The sequence below is a fragment of the Teleopsis dalmanni genome, chromosome 2, assembly GCF_002237135.1.
Source record: "Teleopsis dalmanni isolate 2A chromosome 2, ASM223713v2, whole genome shotgun sequence".
Lineage (NCBI taxonomy): Eukaryota > Metazoa > Arthropoda > Insecta > Diptera > Diopsidae > Teleopsis > Teleopsis dalmanni.
This window is the reverse complement of record NC_051847.1, coordinates 4857120-4884993: the sequence shown is the minus strand read 5'-3', so window position 1 is coordinate 4884993 and position 27874 is coordinate 4857120. Positions and strand designations below refer to the sequence as shown.

Below are 27874 nucleotides of genomic sequence, written 5' to 3'. Positions count from 1 at the left end.
TTCAAATATAAAAATAAAAATTAAATAATTTTATCGCATTTTTACGAGCTCCACATACTTCAGGCGTGAGGGCAAATAGCAGAAACTGTAGAAAATCGTGCTATTTTACCGCTTCTAACCCTTTCTGCATAGTCAGTCAGTCATTCTGTCAAGAAAAGCGCTCTAATCTTCGATATGAAAACAGAAAGTAAGCAAAACAGAGGTAAGAAATATTGATAAGATTTTTACTAAAAAATAACACAACAACAACAAAAATAAATACTGGTGACTACCAAGCAAAGTATCTGAAAAAGTGAAAAAAGAGGGAACTTTTGAGTATGTAAGACTTGATAATTGCAATAACACTCTTTCTTTTTTGTCGTAAAGAGAATACGAAGTCTCAGTACATAATCATCATACTTAGTATAATGCGACTGTATAGATAAAAACTAAATGATAATTATGCGTATGATGATAAGTAGACTTTGCAATACTCTATTTACTCACTAAGAAATCCACACATCAAGCCTGTATTTCAAGTTGCAGCCTCTTTATCGAAACCAAATCACAAGATTTAACAATTTTATGTGGTCATATAACTTCAACCATAAGTCTGTCCGCCTGCCAATATCTGAATGAGTTTACAATACTAATTAAGTAGTCGCCATGCATCGCCAAAATTTAATGACTATATTACATGAAGGCGTTCAGAGCGACGCGTTCAAAACCAAGTAGGCGCATGCGTGACTGAATGAATTTTCATTTACGAATGACTTTAGTTAGCAATTAACTCAAGACGTCCGAATTGGCAACTGTAAAGAAACACAAACAACAGGTTGAACAAAGCCAAACGACCATTGATGAGAAATAAACCAACGGAACCAACGGATCCAACAGCTGTGATTTGTAGTTGTGTTTTTGTAGCAAAAGACCGAAATGCAGAAGACATGGCTAGCAACAGCTGCAGAATTGTAAGCAATTACTTAGTTGCTTACGTGCAATACTAAGTAGGCTAATTTGGTAAAGTTGGATTTCTTGTTGTTGTTGTTGTATTAAACATGCAGATCACATTAAAAAATTGGACATTGAAAGTCACGAAATGTCGAGTAATTATTTTATGTTTACGAGCGATCATAAAAAATTTGGATTAGGGCCAAGGGTTTTTGAAGTTTTTCAAATAGCTAATTTCCATAACACAAATTTTATATTTTTTGCTACTGTTATTAAACTTTACTACTCGTACCCATTATTATTCCCCTATAGTTATAATTTTAGGTTGATAAAATGTAAACATTTTTGATCATTTACATGATTATAGTTCCTTAATTAGGACCGCCCAGAATCATAAGATTCGTGTGAATCTTAATTAATGATACACAAGTTTTTTTTTCTACTTGTGTACAAAATTTGTAGTATCTTGTTTTTATCTATGTGTGACATACAAATATATTCTAATTTTAACGTTTGTCCACAAGTCGCATTTTAGAACTCTTCACTATTTCCCATACTCTCATACTCTTTGCATATTCGATGATAATATCTTCATATTTTAAAGCGTTAAATTTATTGGTGCCTCAATGCTAAGTCGCACTTAAGAATATCGGGGCAAATATAGAACTTAACTGAGAAACAATAATTATTATTATTTTTTTAATTAAGTGAAGTGTGGTAAATAGAACTTGTATGAATTTTAGAGCCTATTGAAAACGAAGAAAACAAGATAAAAATGATGGCAGATACAATGGTTGGTAGTAATGAGAATTATTATAAACAGTATTTTCTTGTATAATAATATTTGCATATTTTTTTTAACTTCCTAATAAAATTACAAAACATTTTGAGAGCGAATTCAATGTAAAATCTACACTCTTCTTTCTCCCGTCCCTTGCCCTTGACAGATCGTGAACGACACAGATTGTATTATAACGGTACATTACTCGTCGCGGTGTGTCGTTTTATTTTTACTCTGTGAGTATCATTACGCTTATCGTCTTCTTGAACAATGGATACAATTGATCCACCTATCGTAGACACAATATTTATCGTTTTCTACTACTTCTACATTTTGCCCTTTATAATGACTTGTTCTAAGGTATGTGGTAGAACTATACAAACCTTGGTAATACAGGGAATAGTTAAAAGTTACTGCCGAAAATTAGCACTTAATGAACCGTAAACTATTTTAGATATATTCACGACCTTTTATTTTTTATTTCTCTTCACGTTTTGCATCAGTTTTTCAATCAAGCTCAAGTAATAACATTTTACTGTTTTATTTTTGCACATTTTTGGTAAATTTCAAAACACTGATCCACACTGATCAAATAATGAATCGTCTTACATCAGGAATTGTTAGCTCTTAAATAAGTGCTTTTTTGTTATCAAACGAAGACGGTTTGAAGAGTCATGTATTGTATGCTCTTCACTTTATAGCTAATAATTCTTTTTTTATTATTTCTAGCGCTTCAATGCTACATCTGTTAAATTGCATATGAAACATGTAAAATGGAAGAAGATAATAGTTCATTCCCATATTTAAATCCCATTTTAAATGTAAACCTTATTTAGAAGTTACTTAAACACTATACCAATTAACTTAAATACTTTTTAAAGTACATGTCTTTAACTAAGAACACATCTTTAACTTTAACAATATCATCATTAAATAGATTAAATAGTTTTATCATTTTTTTAGTCCAGCCAGAAATCACCTTATTAAAACCTGCAATTTGATATGCCTTCAGAGGCCGAATAAATTGATATTTTAAAAAATCTGTCAAAACGAGTTTCAGTAAAATTTACTGCCAAATACTGCGATCAAAATGCGAAACTAAAAGACAAAGTAATAAAGTGGGTCACTTAACGCCCAAACGTACGACACCAAAGATACCCATACAGCAGTCATTGATGCATGCATGCTTACGAATATTTGCACCCACTGAAAAATTCATTCTTTTTAATTATAAAATTATTTATTACAACATTTGAGCAATATAAAATTGGTTTGGCAATAAATAACAAAAGACAGAAAACGCATTGTGGTAACTAATAATACTAATAATGCATGGCAAGTTGAAAGACATGAATTTTTCATCTATTAGATACAAGATGTTGAAAACTGCGAACATTAAATGCATTCGCAGCAGATACATATGCAGCCCACGCAATATGTGCTACAGACACAGACGAGTATGTTGAGATACATTTTTGCTAGAATAAAGCACAAGACTTCATTTGATTGGCGTAGTTATGGGACGTTGGGACGTTGCAATTATCGTATTGACAACTGCACTGCACCGTTAGGAAAATGCAACGCCTTTACTGCAACGGATGAAATTGCATGAATTGAGAAAAACGCAACCAAACACATTTGACATAATCGTTAAGTAAAAAGATACAATAACTTTAAGTCAAAATACATTTTCGCTTTAAAAGGTAAACGCCTTGAACATCGTTTTTATTTGGAAAGCAAGAAAATCGTTTCAAGGCAATTTATGGCAAAGGCGGTGAAATTCAGATCTTAAAATGTTGCACTTTAGAGATGACTAAACCAGTGCAACCCACTCAACTGAAATTTCAGACATCGCAAATTAATAAAATAAATTTTAAACTTACTAATTTAAAGTTTTAAATTATTTATTTAATGTAGTAAACCAAAAATATGTTGATTGTTGAACCGAATTTATAAACCAAGTTTCAAATTGTTTTTGCTAATTTCATCGAATATTCATTGCTCAGTCGATAACCTTAAATCGCTGAAGTTGTAGGCGTCTAAGCAGTTTTTAAGCTTTGAATTAGCGAAATCTGTGTAAACAACATTTGAATTGAAACTCTAAGCCTGAAATAATTTCATACAGAATCTTGTGTGGGGGCGACTTAACTGGCTTTGCCAACTGTTGTTCACAGCGCTGGTTCTCTTACAACTTTGAGTGTAAAAGTCGTAGCGCTAGTCAACTCACCGCGGCCGTGACAACCTCACATGGGAATAGGTTTCGAACTCTTATGAAACTAAATATCTCATTTAAAACATCTGCTAACCTTTCGACTAAAAACTCATACTCTTTCGCCTCATACTCTTTAACACGTAAATGCCGCCTACGTTTTCACTAACTGTGCATATCTCCGAATCACGTTTACACCATGCAGCATGCTCTTCTCGACAATTCTGTTTATGGCGTTTAGTTAAACATGGCCCATAGTAGCTACATTTTTAAATGCTTTCCCCTTCCCTGGTGTATCTCTGCTTCAGTTTCTTCAGCTTCAGTCTTGTTTTCATTCATAAATTTCAGATGCAAATCACTTCATTCATAAAATTTTCACTTTTGTTTTCATTTTCCACCTTCGCAGTTTTCACGGCACTTAACCGCTCATTGTTGTTGTAGCTGTTGTGCGGCTGTTGTGTTGATATTGCGTAAGTAAACTGAACGCATTTGGTCTTGTTGCCGGTCCGCCGGCGCACATAGAAACAGGTTGCATTATCGGCTATTAAATATGCAAATACCGCATACTTCATTTAATTGATAAAAATCTGATAGGCGGCGAGCATTTGTTGACTGTGTTGAATACACAATTTAGTCAATGAAAGCATTTAAGCTAAAATTAAACGGACTTAATTTCAATCACATTTATGCTTCATTATTATTTTACCATCGAAAAGAGCTTTAATATAAAAATTATTCTTTCCCTGTTCATCCAATATCCCTGTCAGCAAAAATATTCGCACATGCAAACATATAATTTTTAAAAACTTTACGTACATACCTATATATAGCCTCAGTAGAATATATATTTACATAGCCTCAATATATGCTTCGAAGTGAGAACTGTTAGAGTAACGAATGCTTTATAAACGAACAGTGAGACTGTTTTGGTCTAGATTATGTTATATAGAAAAAGAAAGAGATATTTTTACCGAGTTGATATGTTTCAACAGTGTCGTAATTCAACAAGAGGAATAAAGAAAGAGTACAAGAGTTACATGACATAGAGGGATCAATCAATCAGAAAGCGTCTTATTGTCTCTAGAGATTTTTCTCACTGACCTGACAAAGATAGTGAAGATGTAGTTATCAGATATACTAAAATTCATTTGGAAAAATAAAGAGTTTACTAAAGATACCACATAGAGTTAGATAAGAACAACGGTTAGAGCAGCTAACCTCGTTATCTTATTTCTCTTATTTATATATTCTATATTCAACTGAATAATAATAAGCATATTTAAGCTTGGATATAATTAAAAGGATAAGCAAATGCGAGTTCAAATGAGAAAAGTATCAAATTGCTGTCCGACAATTATTTTCGAACGTAACCTACATATTCTAGTAAATGTAGTTGTGCAATTCGTCGTTAGCTAAAAAATATATATATTTAAAAATTAGTGAAGTATCTCTAAAATACACTAAGTGATTCTTTATTAATACAAAAAATGTAAACTGCTGCAAAGGCATACCAAAAATTAATGCGGTTTATGATAAGATGATGCGATTCGAATGAACGCCGGAGTCAGACGTGATTTGTTCGATGCATTATCGCTAGTGCAAAACTATTGAAATGCAACAAAATCGAATTAATTTCAGAGAATATCCATTAACTAAGAGAATATCCAACAGAAGCGAGTATGGTCAAAGGTTCGTGACTCTTTAAAAACGACATCGAAGTTTGGATTGGCGGCAAAGAAGGTTATGTTGAGTGTTTAGTGGGATTTTCTATAACGTGCTGTTTCAGTTTGGTGTAATAGTAAGGGAAAGCAAATGGAATTTTTGTTTAAAAATGTACCACAAAACTGCAGATACTTTCCATTAACATTCTTTAAAGAAATGAATGGTATACCTATCAACAATTGAAGGTAAATTTATAAAAAGTATATAAGAAAATGTATAGCCTTTTTTTATGGGAATGATAGCAGCTAGATATAGTAAAGTAACATTTTTTTACAATGAAGTAAAATTTTTATAACATTAATTTCAATTAAAAATTATATTCAAGTACTCAAAAATTAATTTAACTATGAATTTCAAATTAATAAAAAAATAAATAATTTCTCTGTTGACTTACCATTTTCCTCAGAAAAAGCACGCTGTGAACGCATTACAAGAGACCTGAAATAAGAAAAGGAAATTTAATTTATTGCTAAGCAGCACAGGCAAAATCTTTCAAATCAGTTGCTTAATTAGATTAGAATTTTGGCCGTAGACCTGGGAAGAGTAAGAATAGTGTATAATTGTACGTGATTATGCTGCATGCAACGAATGCAGCATACAGCACAACCACATATACTGTACTTCAACATCATGCATCATTCAACACCAAAAACACACATCATAAGGCGGAAATTTTTAATAATTAATTACGAATTGCGGCAAAGAGAATGCACATCATGCAGCACGTATCTGAAGCAGCAGTGCAGTAGAAGTGAATTAATCGCACCGCATCTTGTTGCCGATTGCTGAGTGCCGACAGGATTGGATTGGATATATACAACATATAAAAATGAAATTTGTTGATTTCAGTTTTTAATTTTCATATTTTCGAAAATTATTTTGTTTCTTATTTATTTCGAATATTTATTTATTTGCTGCAACAATGATTTATGCAATGTGCCACACAGCATCATACTGTTTGCCGTCCCTCCTTCGAGTGGCTAAGGCAGAGCATGACGTACTAAATCAAAAAGCAAGCGTAGAGCAGCAAATTATTTCACTGGAGCTGAAAGTTTTATGGTTTATTTTCGGCTAAAAGAAGCCTAAGCGGCTTTTTTATGATATTTATGAGTTCCACAGTAGTACAGGACTATTTTTGTATAAATGTTTTTTGAAATGTCATTAGTATGAACACTGTTTATGTTGTTTGAGGTAACACTTTAGAAAAAATTCATAACAAAACTAACCCGCATAGAAGTTTAATATATAGATATATACCTTAAGTGAGATATATCTCATTGCCAACAAAAGATATTATATACTAACTGTAAATAGATCAATTGAAATATATTTATTTTTCATGCTTATATTGGTTCCATGCACCCGATTAAGATGCATATTTTATGAAATATTATTGGACTAGAGCGAACACTGATAAGATATGCCTTGAGCTGGTCTGACAAAAGCGCAAAATTTGTTTCTTTATAATCTAGATAATCTTTCCTTTTTTCGAAATTTTAAAAGGAAATAATTTCAAATTTAATAAATCAAAATTAATCAAAAAAAATCTTTGAGTTACATACCAGAAATAGTTCACCAATAAAAATAGGATAAATTCGGAAAACAACAAACAGAGCTTACGGAACGCCAGAACAACGTGAGGTCAATTAAGAAAATGCACAATATTAACAATCGGTTGACAGGGAAAAAACGGAACAACATAGTGTATATATTGAAAAAGATCATGTTTCAATAACATGACAGAATATTGTTCTAACATTCTGAGTAAATTTAAATCGCGAAGCTATATAAAATAAGCACAGTTTAATATTTATTTTAATTGATCAAATATAATATAGGTATTAAAATTATTTCAGGCTTAAGCTAACTCCTTTATCATTTATTCATATTAGGTAATATGTGATCTGAAGATGTGAAAATCTGTTGAAAAAAATATATTGATCAACAAATTATACTGATCAAGTATGTTGTTTTGATCTTAGTTGTTCCGAAGGATTTTTTGTTTGTTTCGGAAAAAACTAATGTTAATAGATAATTCTAGTTAATCCATAAAACTCTATAAATAATAAATTTAGTCATTTTTACAGTCTATGAGGAATTATAGTTTATGCTTGTATTGTTGAAACTGTACTGATAATAGTTTATGATTAACGGAAATATACTAATAATGTAAAAGGCCCTCTCAGTATGTTAAAACGATATTAAATAAATGCTAACTTATTAGATAAAGCCAATATATTTTATTGATGTGAGTCTATCAACGATAATACCATTTAAGTAGAATTGATAACGATTATTGTTATTTACAATTTCTGAACTGACAGCTCTGTCGACTGCAGTGAATATCCATTATCTGTGATATTTATTTAAAATATATGAAAACTGAAAAATTAAAGAAAACTTTAAATAAATTTGTGTTATGTTATGCAAAATTGTGATTCCATTTTACGTTAAAAAAAAAAAATATCACACAAAAGGCACAGCTGCTACGATAACCATAAAATATATATTTTTTTAGAAAAAAATTCTAATATAATTATGTCACTAAATTAGAAAATAAATTCCAGATGAAAAAGATGCAACATAATCGTTTCTGCTTAATTTCCAGAGGCATTCACCATAAATTCTAAAACACTTGTTCGGAAAAAATATCTTCGAATAAAAGAAGATATATTTTAATATGTTTTACGATGTCAGCAGTTTAAGCAGTCATCATACTTCACTTCCTGTTGTTGCTGCTTCTGTGCTTCTGTGCTTCTGTGCTTCTGTGCTTCTCCGAAACTCTGACCTTTTGATTCTGTTTTCCATTTGCTGCAACAGTTCCACTTATGTGAAACGCCAAAATATGCTTCAGGCACTCTGATTAAACTAAAATAAAAATAATCCCCTTCTTCACATTTTTCATGGAGAATGTGCACCTTATGGGTGAACTTAAAATTATGGAAATAAACTCTACCAGAAGTGGCACACATGTTTTTCTAGGAAAATATTACTCCAATGCTTTTAATTAAAAATTCCAGCCTTGCTTTAATGGGCTCATGTTCGGTTGAAGTATGATAGTAAAAGTGTCCTTTAAAGACGGGAATCATTAACTTAAGAATAGCATACTATATTTAAAAAGATATGATAGTTTCAGTTTCTAAATTTTAAAATAGTATTAAAATAATTTATTTTTAAATAACGTATCTTTTATCGTTATTTTACACGCGTTCTACATATTTCATATCTGTTGAATCTTTTTGAACTGTGGTGGTAATTAATTTGAATGGATATTATTTCGAGTATGTTGAACGTACCATAAATTAATAGTATATTTTTATGGCTCTTAAGTCTTAACGTTAAGAAAGTCTAAGCCCATAATTCTTGAAAAAAGAATTTTGCTTAAATTATGATAAATGAGGCGCCAAAGATACGGTGGAGGAAATGCTTACCTAGTAGCAAATCCCGCGGAAAAATATAGAATTTTCACTAAATTTATTATGTTTCTGACAACCTTTTCTAATACATTAAAATTTAATAGCTAATAACGTGTCTGTATGGATTAAAATGGTAGGCAAGTGCACAACCACTTAACGGAAACTGGTAGTCAAATCCGACGCCTTTGAGTCTACATTTCATTATTCAGCCTCAAATATAATATTTAATTATTTTTAAATTTTTTCATTTTTGATTTTTGATTTTTAAGCTTATATTATTACATTTGCTATTTTAAGAAATATTTTGATGTTGTCATAACTTGAATAGTTGCTAACCTCGAACAAGATTTTTGGGAAGTTTTATTAAGATACAAACAAATGATTTCAAATATGCAAAAATGTATTTATATACTACAATTAATAAATTTTCGAGTTTAAATTTAATCAAAAATAAAGAATCAGTAATTAAAAATAATTGCAACATTAACTTTAAGAAATTGAAATAAGTTTCGGATTTCGAATAACTTTTGTTCTATAAAACTTTATATACAACATTCGTATGAATTTCACATGGTTGGCAATATCAGTTTGACATATATACCTCTGTGTAGTTGGTAACACTTCAATCGCTTCAAACCCTGTTGATCAAATTTTGTTATATGGCATAAACCAACTACAGTTGGCAACCTAAGCTGGCTGACCTCAGCGATTACTGGACATGGAAACTTCAAGCATCACCTCAAAAAGATAACTCTTGCTAAGGAAGACACTTGCAGACTATATCTAAAAGAAAAGGAGACAGCGGTGTATATATTGTACCAATGTTCAGCACTGGCAAGTAGGAGGAAGACTGTCTTGGAACAGATTTGGGTTGGTGATGACTAGGCACGCAATCTTAAGCTATATATATTCTACATTTAATCTCATTCATTTCCAAAATCGATCTATCTACCCAGTTACAATATTTCACGAATAACTCAGTATACATATATATTGCTTCAGAATAAATATAAACACTATTACCTTACATTATTGTTATCATTCTTTATGGACCATTAAGCCTGCGCTGCGTAAAAGACTATATAAAGCTGCTATAATTTTCATAAATTAAGTCTATTATACTGTAAAAGAACTTTACGTATATTAAAGTATATAGTACTTCTTATAGAAATATTTTAAGAATATCATCTTGGACATTTAGACTTTTCAAGAAACCACTAACAAACAGGTCTAATAAAACGCCCAATAAAGAAACAATTTTTACAGAAGTAAATTAGCCAACTTATACTTTTATATGTAATTGAGATATATCACAGCTTTTATTTAATTTTAAAAATGTTGAAGAGTGCATTAGAATTCTGTACGTAGTATTTACCTCCAAAATTTGCGAACTGCTTCCTGTTCTGCTGCGCTGAGATTTTTAATTTTTTCTTCGAAATTCTGTGCCATTTTTGACTCATCATATTTGCCATTGCTAACAGCAATCATCGTGGTTAATTTGATTTATGTGTTGATAATAATTTTAATTAAGTGGCTTAGATTCTATTTTTGTTTAATAAATATAATTTTTGTGATAAAATGCTGAGGTAAAACCTGAGCGATAAGGAATGCAAAGCACGTATCACCAAGTGCTTTAAATGCAGCACAAAATTTTTATAAAATTTTTATCGAAGCTTAGAATAAAAACTCGCAACATTTTTTATTATAATTAAATTTAATTATATGCACAATTTTCAAATTCGTTTCAAACATTTTTGGGCAAACGGCATTTTTAAAAAATATATATCTTTTCATTGCCAAAATAACATATGTGTCACAGGCAAATTTTATTTTCATATGTAAATTTTTATCTCCCTCCACTGTCATTTACTACAATATTAAATTTTTACATTTTCAACACTTTTCTATATTTACTTAGCGAATTTAATTATAATTTTTCAAAAGTGTTGGAGCACCGCGAATATATAAAATCACAACTTGTACCCCAAGTTCTCACTTCTCATATTCCGCACACCGTTTGTGTTAAGATCTGACTAAACTGGCTAAAAAGCAAAATATCAAACGACACTGAACTTTTTCTATTTCGCTATTTCGGATTTAAGCTATTATTAATGATTAAATTTTTGTTTGTATTTATTTAATATATTTTTGTATATTTTTTGATTCATGCCTTTTCTTTTGTTTAACAAAGTTTTGAACCTAAGAAATCACTGACTCGATTGTACTTCAGCAAATGAATCGTGTAGTGTTACCGCTTCGATCACAAATAAACAAATGGAAACAAACAAAATACGAATGAGATACGTATGAACGCATTCATGTGTTTACTTATAGATACAATACAAAACGTTAATTAATTAACAAAAAAATGGAAAAGTCGAATTGTTTGTGGAGCAGTACTTCGAAACCAGTTCGGCACTTGTTCGCTCCCAAGCACAAGTGGCAATATACCGATAAGTTTAAACAACAGATAACAATATCAAAGATACATTCGACTCGACGCGTCATATGCGGAACTCCCAATGCCTTATACTCGCATTACGCAAAGCTAGCAATGAGTGGGCTAAGTACAGCGTTGAACAGTACTCATTATCGTTGAGTATCAGAAATTAGAGTAGAAAAACTTTATGAATTATGAATTTTATTTTCAAAATAATTAAAAACAATTGCTGATGTTAATGAAGTACTAATTCCTAAATAATGTTAAGTAGAGTTTCAGAATGACTTAGAACCTAGTCTTACTACATCTAAAGTTGACATATGCATATCAACAATATGACATGATTGTTATGGTTCGTATTATTTATTTATTTTTATGTTTCACATTAAACAGGAATCTTTTATTTACTTTTTTGGACTGTAAGCGTATACTAAACAAATAGTTTGTAGCGCTTTCATGTCAAATATTATACCACTAGATAAGATAATCACAGTGCAACTCATTCAACCCAACCATTTGTAGACTTTTTTGCTTTTATTGACATTTCATTCCTCATGAACTGCAAGTATTTTTGTTTATTTATGACATAAAAATATTAGATTTTCTTATCACATAACACTAAACACTTATATTTAAATATTTTTATGGTAAATAAAAAGATTAATTACTTCAGTTCATAAATATGGATCTCTGATGAGAATGAACTTTAACTTAACGAAATGAGAATTTAAACGTGTATGCATATAAATAACACTAACTCTGAGAAGACCATGGTACATTAGGACGAATGACATCCTCAGGGACCTCAAGATTGATCCGATCAAAAAATACATAAAGGATAGAGCCCTGAAATTATTTATGAACACTGACAGGCGTACTAATACCGTGTTATCAAATCTCAGAATGCATACAGGCTCCTCAGGGAAGTATGCAGATCTGAGGTCAATTATTGCTTAGTCTGCTGAAGTGATAAACAATAATCCAGTCAAGGCGTAAAGAGTGGTTATGAAGAAACCTCGCAATTAATAGAGAGTAAAAGTGTTCAAGTGTACTGACTCAACTAGCCTCGACATAATAAAAAACATAAAATAGTTATGAGAAAATTAATAAAACTTGATCTCGAATACACATATATATCTCTGGAAAAAATATTCAAATCTATATATTCGACATATTCAAAATAAATTATTAAATTTTACTATCCAATTTTGAATTTTATTTAAATTTAAACAATCCTTTTCCACCATCTCTTTAAAATAAACAAAGCAGATATAATGTTAACGATCTAAAGTAATAATTGTTATTTTATTGAAAAAATAATAATATTTATTTTTTAATTTATGACTTAAAAGTGTGTCTTTACTATTCTCTTTATCCAAAATCCACACACACTAATAACGGAGAACAATGTTCCGCGATAAAGATCTCTTACGAAAACGACAATAATACCAAGAGGTATTGAAGATTAAAGAACTGCTTGTAACATAATTATGCCTAATTATATATATAACGTAATTATACCTATATTTTTCAGTATATTACTCTATGAAATTGAACAACAAAATACAATCGGACCACTAGGTTTGATTCAATAAGAATATTTGACTTTCAATATCTGTAAAAACTTAGGAATTGTCAAAGCCTACAAATCTACAAACTTTAGCATAAATTATTACCTATTATGGTACCAGGAAGTCAAATGGGAGTTGCGTTTTTACAAGTTGCAGTATTTCTCGGATTAACACCTGTAGTGAAAAAACTGAATGCTCACTTAAAAATATCACGGCTTTAAAAAAATGTCACTGAAATAACTCTATCAACTTCACTTCACCTTCAATGAATCTTCCCTAATTTTTCCCAAATAACTTGAAGATATAGATATATTTGATTTTTCGAAATGTCTCTGGAAATATAAAAAATTATGATTTGCTTTATGAAAGACTGAACTTAGCCTCAGAAAACTCAACGTCTATAATGAAAATAGTAAAATTTAATTGAAACCACCTGACCAACCTGTGAAGTATAAGTGTATTCTCATATAAGTGATTTTATTATAAAACCATTGGAGTTATTTATTAGAATTGTTTTTAACAAACAAATCACTTAGTGATATGAAACCAACCTATTGTATTACCTTCAACCGCATTACATAAAAACTACACGCGAACACTACCATATAATAATAATTTGAAATGAAAGGCAACAGTCCTAAGTGCATTTTTAATTTTGTTTCTAAAGTAACTATTTATTTCACTTTTATTTCATCTTCAGCTTAATTAGTATTTAAGTGGAAACTCTTTAATCTATACAAATTTGTTAAATTAATTAGCGCATGCCAGTCAGGTTAGGAAGCGAAATGCATTGTAGTTTTTATTGTGTAGTAATACGAATATTTAAAATATTTTGTGCTAATTAGAAAAATAAACAGTAAGGCATAAAAAAAAAAGAAAAAAAATGTATATAACAAGTTTTTATTATAATATTAAGTAGAAATCATATGCCATTGTCATTATCTCTTTATGACCATCAACAATTTATTGGAATTTCGGTTTCTAATCCGCTAACAAATTTTAATGATTGATGCTGTCTCTTATGGTCTTTAATTGTTACACTTGAGGTTTATAAACAATTAATTAAGTGTGCATAATGGCTTTTACATGTAAAAACGAACTTGATAGTATTTTCTTAACAATCCAACATGTTTTACAAATAAACAAATCCAGCATAAAACAATTCGAAACAATTCGAAAAGTTTAAATCTTTTAAGCATGAAAATTGAAAGCGTTTCAAAATAACTGAAAGCGGCAGAAAATGAGGTTAACACCTTTGAAATGTCTTTCTACACTACCGACAGAGATTCTTTTAGAAAAAAAATTATAAAAGATCTGGTATCGTTGGTTTGGAGCCTAGACACTCATTCATCATGTCAAGAAAGCGACCCCTTCTTTGCAAGTGTCAAAGTGTTTTCTTTGTGGCACTTCATTGAAAAAGCAATTATGTATTCTGTTGAAGAGATAATTGAAGAGTGTGCCAAAAATTCTTTGAAGTAAAAAATACTAAACAGCAATTGTTGCTGCTTTTAAGAAGTACGCACATCATTAATCAGCCTTAAGTCATTAACTAAACATTGATACTTAAAAAGATATCAAATGAGTTTCAGTCTCTAAAGATTCAAATAAAGACATTAAAGTTATAATATTAAAGAAATTTATTTAATTTTTAAATTAAATTTGTTTTTAATTTTTGGTATTACATTTATTTATATTATAATCATAATTACAATTTAAACTTTCATGATCCTATTTCAGGATCATAGGACCTGTTAACAGGAATCACTGTAACAAATAATAGTTAAATAATGAAGAGTAAAACACTCGTTGCACATTCAGTAGCAAAGACGGAACTAAAAGGGAAACATTATTAATATATTACTATGACATTATACAATATTTAACCCCAATTGCATAATCGCGTTACTAATTGAGACTAGACTAATTGAAGTTCTCTCAGGCTACCAGTGCTTAGTAGTCCACGCGGAAATGAAGAAAAAACTATTATGCATTACTTCTGTGATTGCCCAGCTTTAGCGAATAATAGGAACGGATTTGTGGGAACGTGTTATCTCAGCAATTTGTCGGATTGCTCTTTATGCAGGGTAATTAATCTGTTAAATTACATAAATTCAATGGAATTTATCTGGTTTCTACAGAAGTTTCTAACAAGAAACATGGTATTAAGGGGTAGAGTATTTGCTGATTAGCCACTGCAACTAACCAAGCATTATCAAAAGTTCAATAATACTGAACTTAAGAGATAAATACTCTTTATTTAATAAATATTAAATAAGCAGAAATTGAAAGTTAGAAGTATGTTTTCAGTGAACTTTACCTGTGCTAATAGTATAATATCATTTTTTTGATATTATTTTTCTTGCAATTTAGTGCATATGGAAACCACTTTTTCATATAACTTTTTATTTGATTTCTTTTAGTCGTATTGTTTATAAAAATTAACATACGACTAATAAAAATGTACCTTAAAGCAGACCTTATTGCATGCTATAAATTATAGCACAAGTATTTATTGCATGGTATACGTATGCCAGCACGAAATGTTTATGCTCATTTCGAGCAATAAACATTATTGGCGTCATTCCGCATATGCCGAAAGCTATTCGGTATGTCTTTCATTTGCAATAATAATAATCGTTACTAGCGTGGCAAATAAATTTAATGAATGTCTTATCAATGCACAGATCTAAATATATCCGCTTTTGAGCATAATTCTTGCCACATTGCGATTTAAGCTGACTTGCCATAGACCCACGTCTGATTTGGATTTAAAGTACTCGCATTTACCAATTACCATTCGCCATTTACCATTAACCATTTACCATTTGTATGCAAAAGTGTTTATGTTTTGATTTGGCTTTGTTAATATTTATGCAATTGTGGTGCAACATGCACAAAAAATTGTGACTTAAAAGCAGAGAAAAAATAGAAAAAATGCACAATTTTATTCAATATGAAATTTACTAGTTATCTGTCGCCTCTTGCATGCAATTTTAATTCGTTGCTAAAGTGCAAAAATAATTGAATGGCGAAGAGTATTGTACTGTACAATCGAAAAACAATAAGCGCTTCACCATTACAAAACCAAGAGTAGTGCAGTTGTCAGTCAGTTACAGGCTGCATTCGGTGTGGAGGAACGTAGTCATTTTGTTGAAACAATAAATTTCAATAAAGCTTCAGGCGTTAATTTTGCAAAGTCCCAGTAACCACAACATAACTACGGAACCAGTGATGTACGTTTTCTCATCAATTTAGATTTTTCGCTTAAATTGCTCTTGGAGATGTTGAGGCCACAGCTGTTGATACCGTCAGACGTTCTCCTATGCAGTTGATGATCAATTGATTGACTGATTGATTGATTGTACTCAAGCCAACGCAATTTCACATTAAATATGTAAATGATTTCGTTGTTCTTTCTGTTAGAGGTTAGAAAAATAATGCAAAATAATTCAAATAAAAAATAATGAAGCTGTTGTCATGCACAGGCAGCATTTTTGATTGAATTTGTAATATTTCAGGGGCCCAAGGGGCTCTCATAAAAATCTTTTTTTTTATAAAAAGTACTTAATGCATGCAAATAATCATTTCTACGTACTTTACGAAACTATAAATTTTAGTTTCATTAAATTGATTTCCTACATCATTTTGCTTTCAAGTTTGTTGTTGTTCTTATTGTTGTTGCTATTATAATAATTTTTTTATCGCAAAATCTTTAAAATTGAAAATTACTTACATTAAATTATATTAGAGTGCCTCAAGTGCAAAATGCAACATTTAATAACAGTAATTAAATTGTAATACAATCACGTCATCAACATGCAAATATCAGTTACACAAGTAATAAAATGTTAGTGCAAGAATTTTATAAATGCTATTTATTGCCAAGTTTAAATGTCGGATTAATAAAATGAATTAATAAAAATAAAATGAGTAATAATAAAATTTAAATTTAAATAGAATTTTTTGCTAAATACATGTATTACAAATTCTTATGTTCTTTAATAAGAATTGTAGATCGAATTGAAAAGAGTCTAATATTGTCAGAAAATTTTCAAATCCAAAAATATTGTTTTAAATTCTAAGGACGTGTGCGAGTTAGGCTTAGTTGCATTCTAAATGAGGGAAATTCGAAGTTGTGCCGATAATATAGTGATGTGACGATACGTGTTGATAAATGCAGTGCAAAAAATCCCAAAATATCTCCCATTTGGTTTAGCATCAACTAAGCCTAACTCGCACACGTCCTAAGTACTTAGGCTGGTCATACCAACTGTTTCTAATACTGCCATATAACCATTATAATTGGTTTTTGGAAACAGCTAGTTGTTTAATTGTCCATTTATATTTATTTGGGCTGCAGGTGTCATGAAGTATATAATAATCCTGTCAAACTCGAAGCATGGTCTCACATGTTGCCACACAAACCCAAGGTATACTTGATATACGTTTTATAAATGCTGAGTTTCATCAATTTTTAATACTTATTTACAAACTTGCTATATTGCATAAACCAAAGTTATATAAATTTACTTGACTAAAGCCGTGTGCGAGTTCGAGTAAATTGAGGGAAATAGTAAATTATGTCGGTATGGCAACGAGTGTGGGTATTTACCAGAATTACGTGTTGGATAAATTAGATAAAAATTAGGTATTACCATTATAAAAATTTTATAAGATGTTTAATAAATAATTACATAAATTTGAAAAACTTTAACAGAAAATTAATAAATAAGTACAATAAATAAGGATAAATAAGTGGATTGCAAAAAATCCCTAGGAAATTTCAATTTACTTTACTTTCGTTTTTTTTAAAAAGTATCTTTAAATAAAAGAGAATTTTTTAAACATGATTTTTTATGAGTTTGATTTTATTTGAAAACGTTTTCGTTTCTATAATAAACATAAAGTTGGCAATTTTTGTTTGAGTGTTCATTTGCATTTGAAAAAAATTTGAATTTGTATGAATGCAAAATTTAAGTATCTTAATGAGACAAAAACTAGCCTTGCAACCGTTAATGAAAAGTTGTTGATAAATGTGACTAAATAAATTAAAATAAGGAATATACTCGTATATACAAAAATGTTGATTTTAAAATAAACTGAGAGCATGAGAGACTTGCATTGGCTCGCATACGCAGAAGCAGACAAGCCATTGATAGATACGCAAGGCACAAGATGCAGTACAGCATCTTTCGGCTTTTCATTAACGCCATTAATTTTCTGCGAATACTGACTCCAGCGAACGTTATCGCTATTAGGGTAATTGTAGTTATCGGATGGATGACTTCAATGGCACTAAAAATCGCCTAATCAATAAATTAGGATTTTTATTTTGTTTGTGTAGCATTTTAATGCGCATTTTTCTTCTCGGCTCAGTGCAAATTACAAAACTTGACACTTTTTCTTTTTTGCTTCAATTTTGTTGGATTTTAACTTTTCAACTGAAATTGTTACTTTTATGATTGTTAATAAATAGCGCTGAGATACTTGCCCGCGAAGTTGTTTTCGTTGTTGTTTTAGTTAAGTTTGTTAGCAAAACTACTTAAATATTGCCTAAGCGCAAAAATATGTCAATGACGGAAATGTTTTTGCCTTTCGTATGAGTAGATTTCACATATTTTGCTTTTTATGATTTTGAAGTTAATGGGATTGTGATTGCTTGACATTTAATTCGTTAACGTCGTTATGCATAGATACAAATTGTGTATGCTTAGACAAACAAGCGATTTATACTGATTTACTATTTATGTTCATAAACATTGTGTATTTATGACAATAAGTAATTCTTAGAATTTTTTTTTAAAACACACCAACAACAAAAAAAAGTTTGGTGCTGAGTTCGTTTTGTTGATGTTCTATGTTCCCTTTATCGGCAATGCATTGGTCAACTTCTATAAATTGTTCAGTTAGTTTTGCATATTGCAAGCTTTTTTAGAGCAATCATCAATCATAATATAGCAAGTCGTTGCATTCAGCGCATTTGTGTCATCCCGCCGGTTTTCAACTTTCAAAATGATCATTTTCTACCTGTCAAAGCACAACAACTGTTGCATTATTCAACTCATTTATTTTTTTTTTACTTCAGTGCAATACATAAGTTGATCTCTGCCTGAAAGCCGCAATGCATTAATCGGTAATATATTAATTATACCAATATTTTTTCGTTCAACCAAACGTAAATAATATTGCATCATATGCGACACATTTGCATTAGTCCACTTAGTAAGAAATCTGTGTCATGCGATCAATTGCCGATTAATAATTCTCCACAATAATTATCGTGATCATACGTCGGAGGCAATTAATTGCAATGATGACATATCAGTTGCACTTTTTATTTATATTCTGTAGAGGTTTCAATTTCTAAATGAAAAATTTAATAATTATTTTATGAATTTCTCATTTGAAATATTTTTCAATTAAATTCACTAAAAAATTGTTTATAAGTTTACTCAACTTATTGTTAACTATAACCAAATAGTTATTAATTATAAATACTTATTAGAGTAAAAGAATATTTTTTGATATTCATTAGATATGAAACAGTTTTGCAAGTTATATGCTAATAAAGAGATTTAATTCTAATTTCAAAACAAATGTAAAAAATGAAAAAGTTATATTATTGCTAATATATTTGCAATGTAAATGGTTTTTTAAAAATAATGGTAACACTTATTATTTTTTTACTGAGAGTTTCTACTGTTTGTATGATGCTAGCGGCATGCCTAGAGCTTTCAGATATTTCGCAGATATACCAGAGGCTTTTTGAGTAGCCAGTTTATGTGTTCTGCAACTGCCTATAACCAGGAGCTCACAGAAGCGAAAACTTGAACTGCATCGACATTTCATTCAAAGATGCGTAGCCTCATGTTATTTGAACTGAATTCAAGAAATGAAAAACGAATTACCTTCCAGAGATTGTATATATAATGTATATTCAAGACTTTATTCAGATTATGTATGCTTAATTTAAAATCTTTTTCTTGGAGTATTAAAATCTTTTCCTGATTATCTATTCCAACGTTTCATCGATCGTATTACAGAATCTTTAAGTAAATATGTTAATAAGTCCTAGTTTGTATAAGTGTTTAATGCAGATGAAGTGGCCCGTTAATACTTCATATAAGGAAGTACTGATTCAATTCTTTTAGCATTAAAAATGCGAGACTTTTTTGAATACTTTAGACTATGGGACTGTATTCATTTCTATAGATATACGTTTTTGTCTATATTTTTAGTATTTAGTACTATCACCAAAAAATAGCTTTTGTTTTCATCACTTCACGTGAAGTACTACGCTTTCATTTCTATCACAATCCTCATGATCAATCTGATACCAAGACAACTTAAATTACTTTCTAAAGAAATCAGAAATGAGGAAATGAGTCTCGCATTTAGACTATGTATACGTAATGAGTAGAGTACATTGAGAACTCATTGACTAGTCATTAAGTAATTATTCTTCAATCGTAATTTATAAGCTTTTCTATTTTAAGTACATAATTTAACTCAGAGGTTGTCATTTCTGAAGTGTTACGTGAACCTTACGTATACTCGTAAGTAATGCATTTTAACTTAATTAAGCGCAAACTTATAATTTTCAGTTCAAGGTTTGTGACGACTTATAATTGTTTACAGCGCTCTTATGTTTTTGTTGAACAAATCTTTCGTGTATTATTTTTTGTGATTTAAATTGAAATTTATTATTACTTTAAAATCTCAAATGGCCAATAAAATATTCACTTAACAGTTGCCAACTGTTCCGTGGCACAAAGATTTGTCAAGCTCACCTTCGACGTTGACAGTTTTGTGTGGCCATTGTCTGTAAAAACAAAGACTCTTAAACGGATTTAGACGCAAGACACTGAGAAGTGTTAAGTCTCCTGCTACTCGTGGTCCCAAGCTATCTACCCGATGTATGTAAATGTATCTATAGATTTGTATCTGTAAGATTTTGTTGAAGGTGTTGATTTCATTTAAATTTTAAAATATGCGAAATTATTTTGTTTACTATTTTTTAGCCAAGCACAAAAAATGCGCAAAATATTTATTTGCTTAAATACCAGTTCGATTTTTTGTTATTTTTTTGTAGTTTTTTAATAAGAATTAAATAGATTTCAGACACATTCTAATTTATAAATTATGCCTTGATTCACATGGATTTGCATAAATGAATATTGACATAATATTTTTTTTCATGCCTATGAAGTGTTTGGAATTTTATATGCGTATAATTTTTTTTAATCGTTTTATGCAAATTACTTATATTAATCAGTTTATATATTTAGATAATTTGTAATAGATTTGTGTTTAACTATAAGTTCAAATGGTTGTTTAACACAACAATATGCAAATGCTTAAAATACTATAATTAACATTATAAGACCATCACTAAATGATATAAAATACGCATTCCCATTAGAAGCTCAACTTGTTAGCACTTAACATACTATTAATATAGTATTCTACTGTATTCTAAACAAGAAAGTAGGAATAGATAAGATATTTTTGCTTTAATTTGAAGTTAATAGCAATATAATATCATACGACTTAAGAAGTACAGAATGAAAAGTTATAAATTATTTGCATTTTATAATTTTTTCAGCTATACTTAATAGCATTTTATGATTTTAAAGTAAGATTTGTAAAAGTGCATTTTTATTTTCCAATCGAAAGTATTTTTAAGTTAAAAATATAGAATAATTCAAGCAAACGTGAAAATGCAGTTCAAACTTTAATTAATTTTGATCACTACTAGAAGAAGTCATATCTCTATGTGCTTTAACGTATTTATATAATTCTCTAGTCAAGTTTATATTTTACACATCACAAGAAACTAGGGCTAAAATTTTACCAGTGGCTTCAATGCTTCTCGTCTCTTGTCGAGCCATCTTTTCGTTTGCAGGTTTACCTTATTTTTTGTAATATCTCAAACCTTCAATTACGTTTCATTATTGTCGGTTTCTACATAAAACTTATCTTAAAACTCAACAAAATCCCTTTAAGCAAGAAGATATTACTTGAACAGTAGTGGGTTATAAATTTCGGATTTAAATATTTTTCCAAAACAAACATATTTTCACAATACATATATAATAAATTCAATATAATAATATGAGATACAAATATAAGTTCAGTTTCCAAAATGTTTTAAATTATATGAGCCATTTTTATAAGAGAAGATTCTAAATTTTTTAGAATCTAAAGAAGCTAACAGCATTTATAACGATTCCAAATCACTTGAAGCTTATTATATGTGAATCAGGTATATCATAAGGTATATTAAGACAATTGTTATATGCTTCACCTTTCAATTTTATTATTAGCTTAACAATTTTTTAAAACAAAATATCTTAAAACAATAAATATTCATAGTTCAAAAAAACTACTTGACCGATTACCTTAAGCGCATTCACTACTTGATTTTATAAACGCCAACCTCTTAGATGCGCTAATCTGAGTTCTCACAAAAAGAATTTCAGCTACTCATGCCGTTATATCATCTTTTTTCTGACATCGTGACTGTTAGAAAAGTAAAGAACTCTAAAATGAACAAATCATCACAAAAAGATGGAAAAAAAGAGTTTATTCAGCAAATACAAGAAAACAACAAAAAGATACTTTTGTAATGTTGCGTTGGCGGCGAAATTCAAACAGATTTCCATAAAAAGATTTCAAGAACTCAAATATTCCAAACTGAGTATAAAAAATTGGTTATAAAATTCCTTGCATGCTACGAGTATTTCTACCTTTTTATTTTTTTTCAATATTTTTATAGTGCACAACTATTATTTTTATTATTTTTTTAATTATTTAAATAAACAGCTTAGATCATAGTTAATTGATTAACGAAACGTGTTTGGGGAATATTAAATCAAAAGTTAGTGACCATTAGTGACTTTGCCACAAAACTTATTGCGGTGGCGTATTTGTGGCTTTTCTATAATAACACGAAATTCCATTCAAATCAGTAATCAAGAATTTATTAAATAATTAAAATCAAATCTATTTGAAAGTATAATGAAACAGAAAACATATATACAAAAATCGAAATAAAATTTTGATATCTCCACGATCTACATATATGTAAACTAAGGAAGACTAAGCTGAGATGAACACATGTAATGTTTTTTTAAAAGATAAAAATTAGAGACAAATAAAATTTCAAAACAAAGTAGATAGCTATTATTTATATCTATTTTTAATATTTATTTCAAATTCTTAGATAACTGCGGTACATGGCTTATAAGAACATTTTATACTTCTTTAAATATTTGAAAAAGTTCCAAACATTCCGAGTTTAATACAGGAATATTATGAACCGCAAGGCGTAAATCGATCACTACAACCTCAGATATAATCCAAGTTAACCGATATGAAACTTTTAATATAAATTCTTTGGAATTGAATTTGGAATCTTTGAATTTAATACACTCATTCTCTTTTATAAACAACTTTCGATTCTGAAAACTTTAATATTTTAGTCAGATACTCGTATTTAATATATTATTCTACTATTTGTATGTTCTAAAATCCGTACAAAATCAACAAACAAGCAAATTAAGTTGCAACACTTGATCACTATTTATTTATTTTTTATTAAAAATGACATATGTTTAATGAATTGAAAAGCTTAACTAATGTCAACCACTACTATTAAAACCAAATATAAAATCTTAAAAAATTAAATATTTATAAATACAAATGATTCTAGATACTTTTATGTACATTAAATCATATTTTTCTCGTTTTGTGGCACAATTTTGATGCATTTTTGATTAGCGTTTATGAATGCACTAACGAGTGTATGAAATCTTTTTTGTATCTAAAAAATTAACACAAATTCAAGCTCAAATTTGTACAATGCATTTTCAACGATTGTTTTCATTTATCTTAGAATCAAGTTCATTCAGCAAATGTCAACGCTTGACCCTGTTCGTATCCACAATACTAGGGGGAGTTGTCGTACAAGTTGTTGTAGATAGAAATCATTATAATTTGTCTAATAGTTGCTTAGAGTGACTAGAAACCAGTAAAATTACACAAATTACTTAACTTTTTTTCCATATTCATTTGGCTTGCATTATTATTATTTATTACATAAACTCTCAAAGGTTAATAGGTGCCATTTAAGTAATAACTTCAAATATTTTTTTAATAATAGACAACGAAATCTGTTCAATGCTGCTTTGAAATACTCAATTAACTTACATGAAAATAATAACCAGACAGTGCAGCGCCTTCAGAGAATTATTTTACATTTTTACAACATTGTAATTGTTATGAGTTAATCCATAATGATAATAGTCGTACTATACTTTAACAAGAGGTTCTTAACTGTAAGTAGATTGAATGGATAAATTTATTTATGAGTACAATTTTTGAAAACAGTACCATATCACTTCTGACATATGACTTCATCGCCCATATATATTTTAAAACATTTCAATTATTTATCAAGTGACTAACTAATGATACTTTAACCTGGGATATTTAAAAAATAATTTAAAAATAAATATCCATTTTTTAAGTAACTCAAATATTAATCATTTTACACTTAAATAAAATATTTAATATACGAGTATCTGCGGTTTCAGTTTACCTTGCAAGATGTTGGCAGAGTCAAAACATAACCATTAAGTCAACAAAATCTTGCCTTGTGGTGTAAAAACTGACAAATTACTTACAGGCCAGTAGTTTAAGATAAATAAAAAGAAAAATATGAAAAAATATGTAAAAGATTTCGATAATTCAATAATATATGAGGAGAAATGAAGGAACTAATTGCCACAGCCGGTGATCGTAAATCAGTGAGTATTGAAATCATAAAGAAAAGCCATTAAAATATATTTAAGGATTGGATTGGTTGGAAACAGTTGCCAGTTGCCAGTTGCCAATATCAGTTGGCTTAAAGTCATACCAAGCCACATGTGGTAAATTTGTATCTTACCACAACTTCAGTATCCAATCTTGCGTGTAATTTATTTTTCATATTTTTATTTTATTTCATTTTCTATCTAATTTTTTTTTGTTTTTTTTCTTCATTTTAACTTGAAATCAGCAATTCGACTTAAACATGCAATTTTTAGCCTTCAGCCTTTTACTACTAAGCAGCAATTCAATACATATCTCATACAACATTTTTATACATCTTTTAGTCTAGTAACCCCATAGAAACTGATTCATTTCAAAACGTATATTTCAGTACAAAGTTATATTAGAATTGTAACCACTTTTAGGTAGATAAGATCAAGACTAGATTGGACTTTAATTGCTATCATTAATAATATCATTTTTTACAATTGGTCTGGAAATATAGCACAACAAAAAGAAGTGAAATAAATACTTAAATCTTAAAAAAAATTCTACAAGATCTTTATTTACTTTTTTTTATAATATTAATTACAGAGAAAAAAATTAACGTCAGAATAAATGCAATAATTATATTCATATAGTTAATTGTGGAATGAAAAGACAAAGTTCAGTATATAAGGTAACATATATACGAGTAGTATAGACAATGTCGGTCAAATGATGTTTGAATTCTCTTCGCATACTTCGGGCAATGTATTACACAGTTGTATGAAAAGTACTTTATGGTTTTAGTGTACATCAGGTTAGATTCTCATTTGAACCTAATTGACCTAAGTTATGATAATTTTAACATTTTTCGGGTAAAGCTTATTTTTTCAATCAATTTTCAAACACTGTGTTCACTTACAAAAGAAATCATAAATTAATATATATTTCGATATTTCCGCTTTTTGATCCAAACGATCAAGATTCGAGAATAGTGTGCCTTTTAGTGGGTGTATTATTTCAAGATGACAACTCCTCAGGAATTGTCACCTTGAACTAGTAAGAAAGCATAATAGTTGCGCTGATTTATCAAGCGCTGCCAGGAGTAACATAGCTACTAGTAGGGCCAATCTCACCTATAAGATCTTGAAGGAGCAATGAAGCTAACCGCAATCCACAACTTTTTCAACGTCTGTTTTACCAGGCTAGGTGCGGCTGGAGCGGCTGTCTGTACTTAAATCAAGCAGCTTGCTATACATATGTGTTTATATATTTGACGTCTTTGCACTCATCAAACATTGACAATAATGTCTAAGTATCAAAATACACCTAAATGGATATTTGTGTCTATGGGGTAATTATTAAAGTCCTGATAATTCCCTTGCTCAAGTAGCAGCCGGCACATCGAATATGGAGGTGCTAAATTCACACCAAAACATTGCCAAAATGAATAAAACCTCGAAGACCCTATGCATCACGAGCAGAAGAGGACTACCGTAAGTATGTAAGTAATATTTCAATCACTATATTATAATTATCATGACCCTTCATATACCCTCGATGAAGCGAAATCCCTCAATAGTAGACAATATAGCATCTTTATGATATATCCGAATAGAAATTGAATTGTATATACATATATTACTTTACATTGACATATAATCAGTATCTTTATATCGAACCAATGCACTGTTTACATATATACAAATATTTTTTTTGATCTTCATAACTGATATATGTTAAGAAATAGCATTTACATGCTATAAATAATTTTAAAAACTTAATACGAACATTAAAAAATGTGTTTACAAGAAATTCTTATCTGCAATGATCAATTTGCCTCTGGCTTCGACATACTGGAAATGTCCGACATGTCTTAATGCATATTGACATGACATATCAAACGCAGTGTCTTACGAAAACTCCATGCAGGCAATATTGCTTTCATATGCGTCCTTGAGTGCAGGTAACTTGTTAATAAATCGACATGGGCTTGGTCGAAAGTCAAAATTTTAATAAAATATAATTAGATTATAGATAAATAATGTAACAATTGCTTCAGAATGAAATATTTTTGAATGATTTATATATTACAACTTTTTAATCTGAATTATAATATGTGTGAATATTGCTGTTTGTGCCTTTAAACAGTCAGAAGAAACTTTAGTTTGAAGGAGTCAAAATTAATTGTACATTAACAATAAGAGAATAAATGCAATAATCCCTCACATCATTCAGTAAATTAAACAGATTTCATACGAATTGCTTTACTAATTTAAATTCTTCACTTCACTCACCAACTCACATATAAACAAGGGACAAACTTCCAGCTAACAGCATCACAAAATTAAAAAATAATCGAAATGCCAATTAACTACATTGAAAGCACATAGGAAAATCGGCAGAAAAAAAAAATTTGGGAAACCTTTAAACATTTTCGATATTAGAGAATCTTAGAACCAGTTGTCGTAATATATATTATTAATATTTTGTGGACCTGAACATTACGAAGTTGTTCAATTCTGCTTACTGCTTATTAGTCACACTACGTGAGTTTTGCACCTAAACCAATTTTCTTCACAACCACAATTAACTTATTTTCCTTTTTCCAGAACATTTCAACTTAAATCAAGAATCAATAATCTTTCACACCTTTAACCATCACCGAAAAGGTCTTTAATTTCTTTTCTGACTTCGACTTCTGTATGATTTTTAGTTCAATTAAAATTTCAAAAATTCTTTTGTACATTCTGAAGACATGCTGTGACCCAAATACCCACATGGCATGAGAAGTACATGTGATATTGTGTGGACAAAGTGAACCATTAAATAAGGACAAAAGCAGCATACATTACAAAAAGAGGACATTCTTGCACGAAATTGGCAATTTTTATCACATTTATCACATTTTTCGCTTAAAGAAGCACACTTGATTCGTTCGCTTTCCATTATGTGTATCACAGGAAAAGTAAGCCAAAGACGACCACTTATCGAATACAGCATAAT

The 27874-nt window shown here is 29.7% G+C and overlaps 1 protein-coding gene across 4 annotated transcripts in view; it reads right to left on the bottom strand.

Annotated features, from left to right (window-relative positions):
• Positions 1-27874, bottom strand: part of LOC119685540 (KN motif and ankyrin repeat domain-containing protein 1) — a 45436-nt gene that overhangs the window by 14122 nt on the left and 3440 nt on the right. For 2 of the 4 annotated variants that reach the window (XM_038099846.1, XM_038099847.1), the window contains one exon: positions 6037-6080. In XM_038099846.1, coding sequence (XP_037955774.1) covers positions 6037-6080 — 44 coding nt within the window. Of the gene's footprint in view, positions 1-6036; positions 6081-10433; positions 10606-27874 lie in introns of those variants that run through there. The other 2 variants (XM_038099848.1, XM_038099845.1) reach the window with 2 other exon arrangements.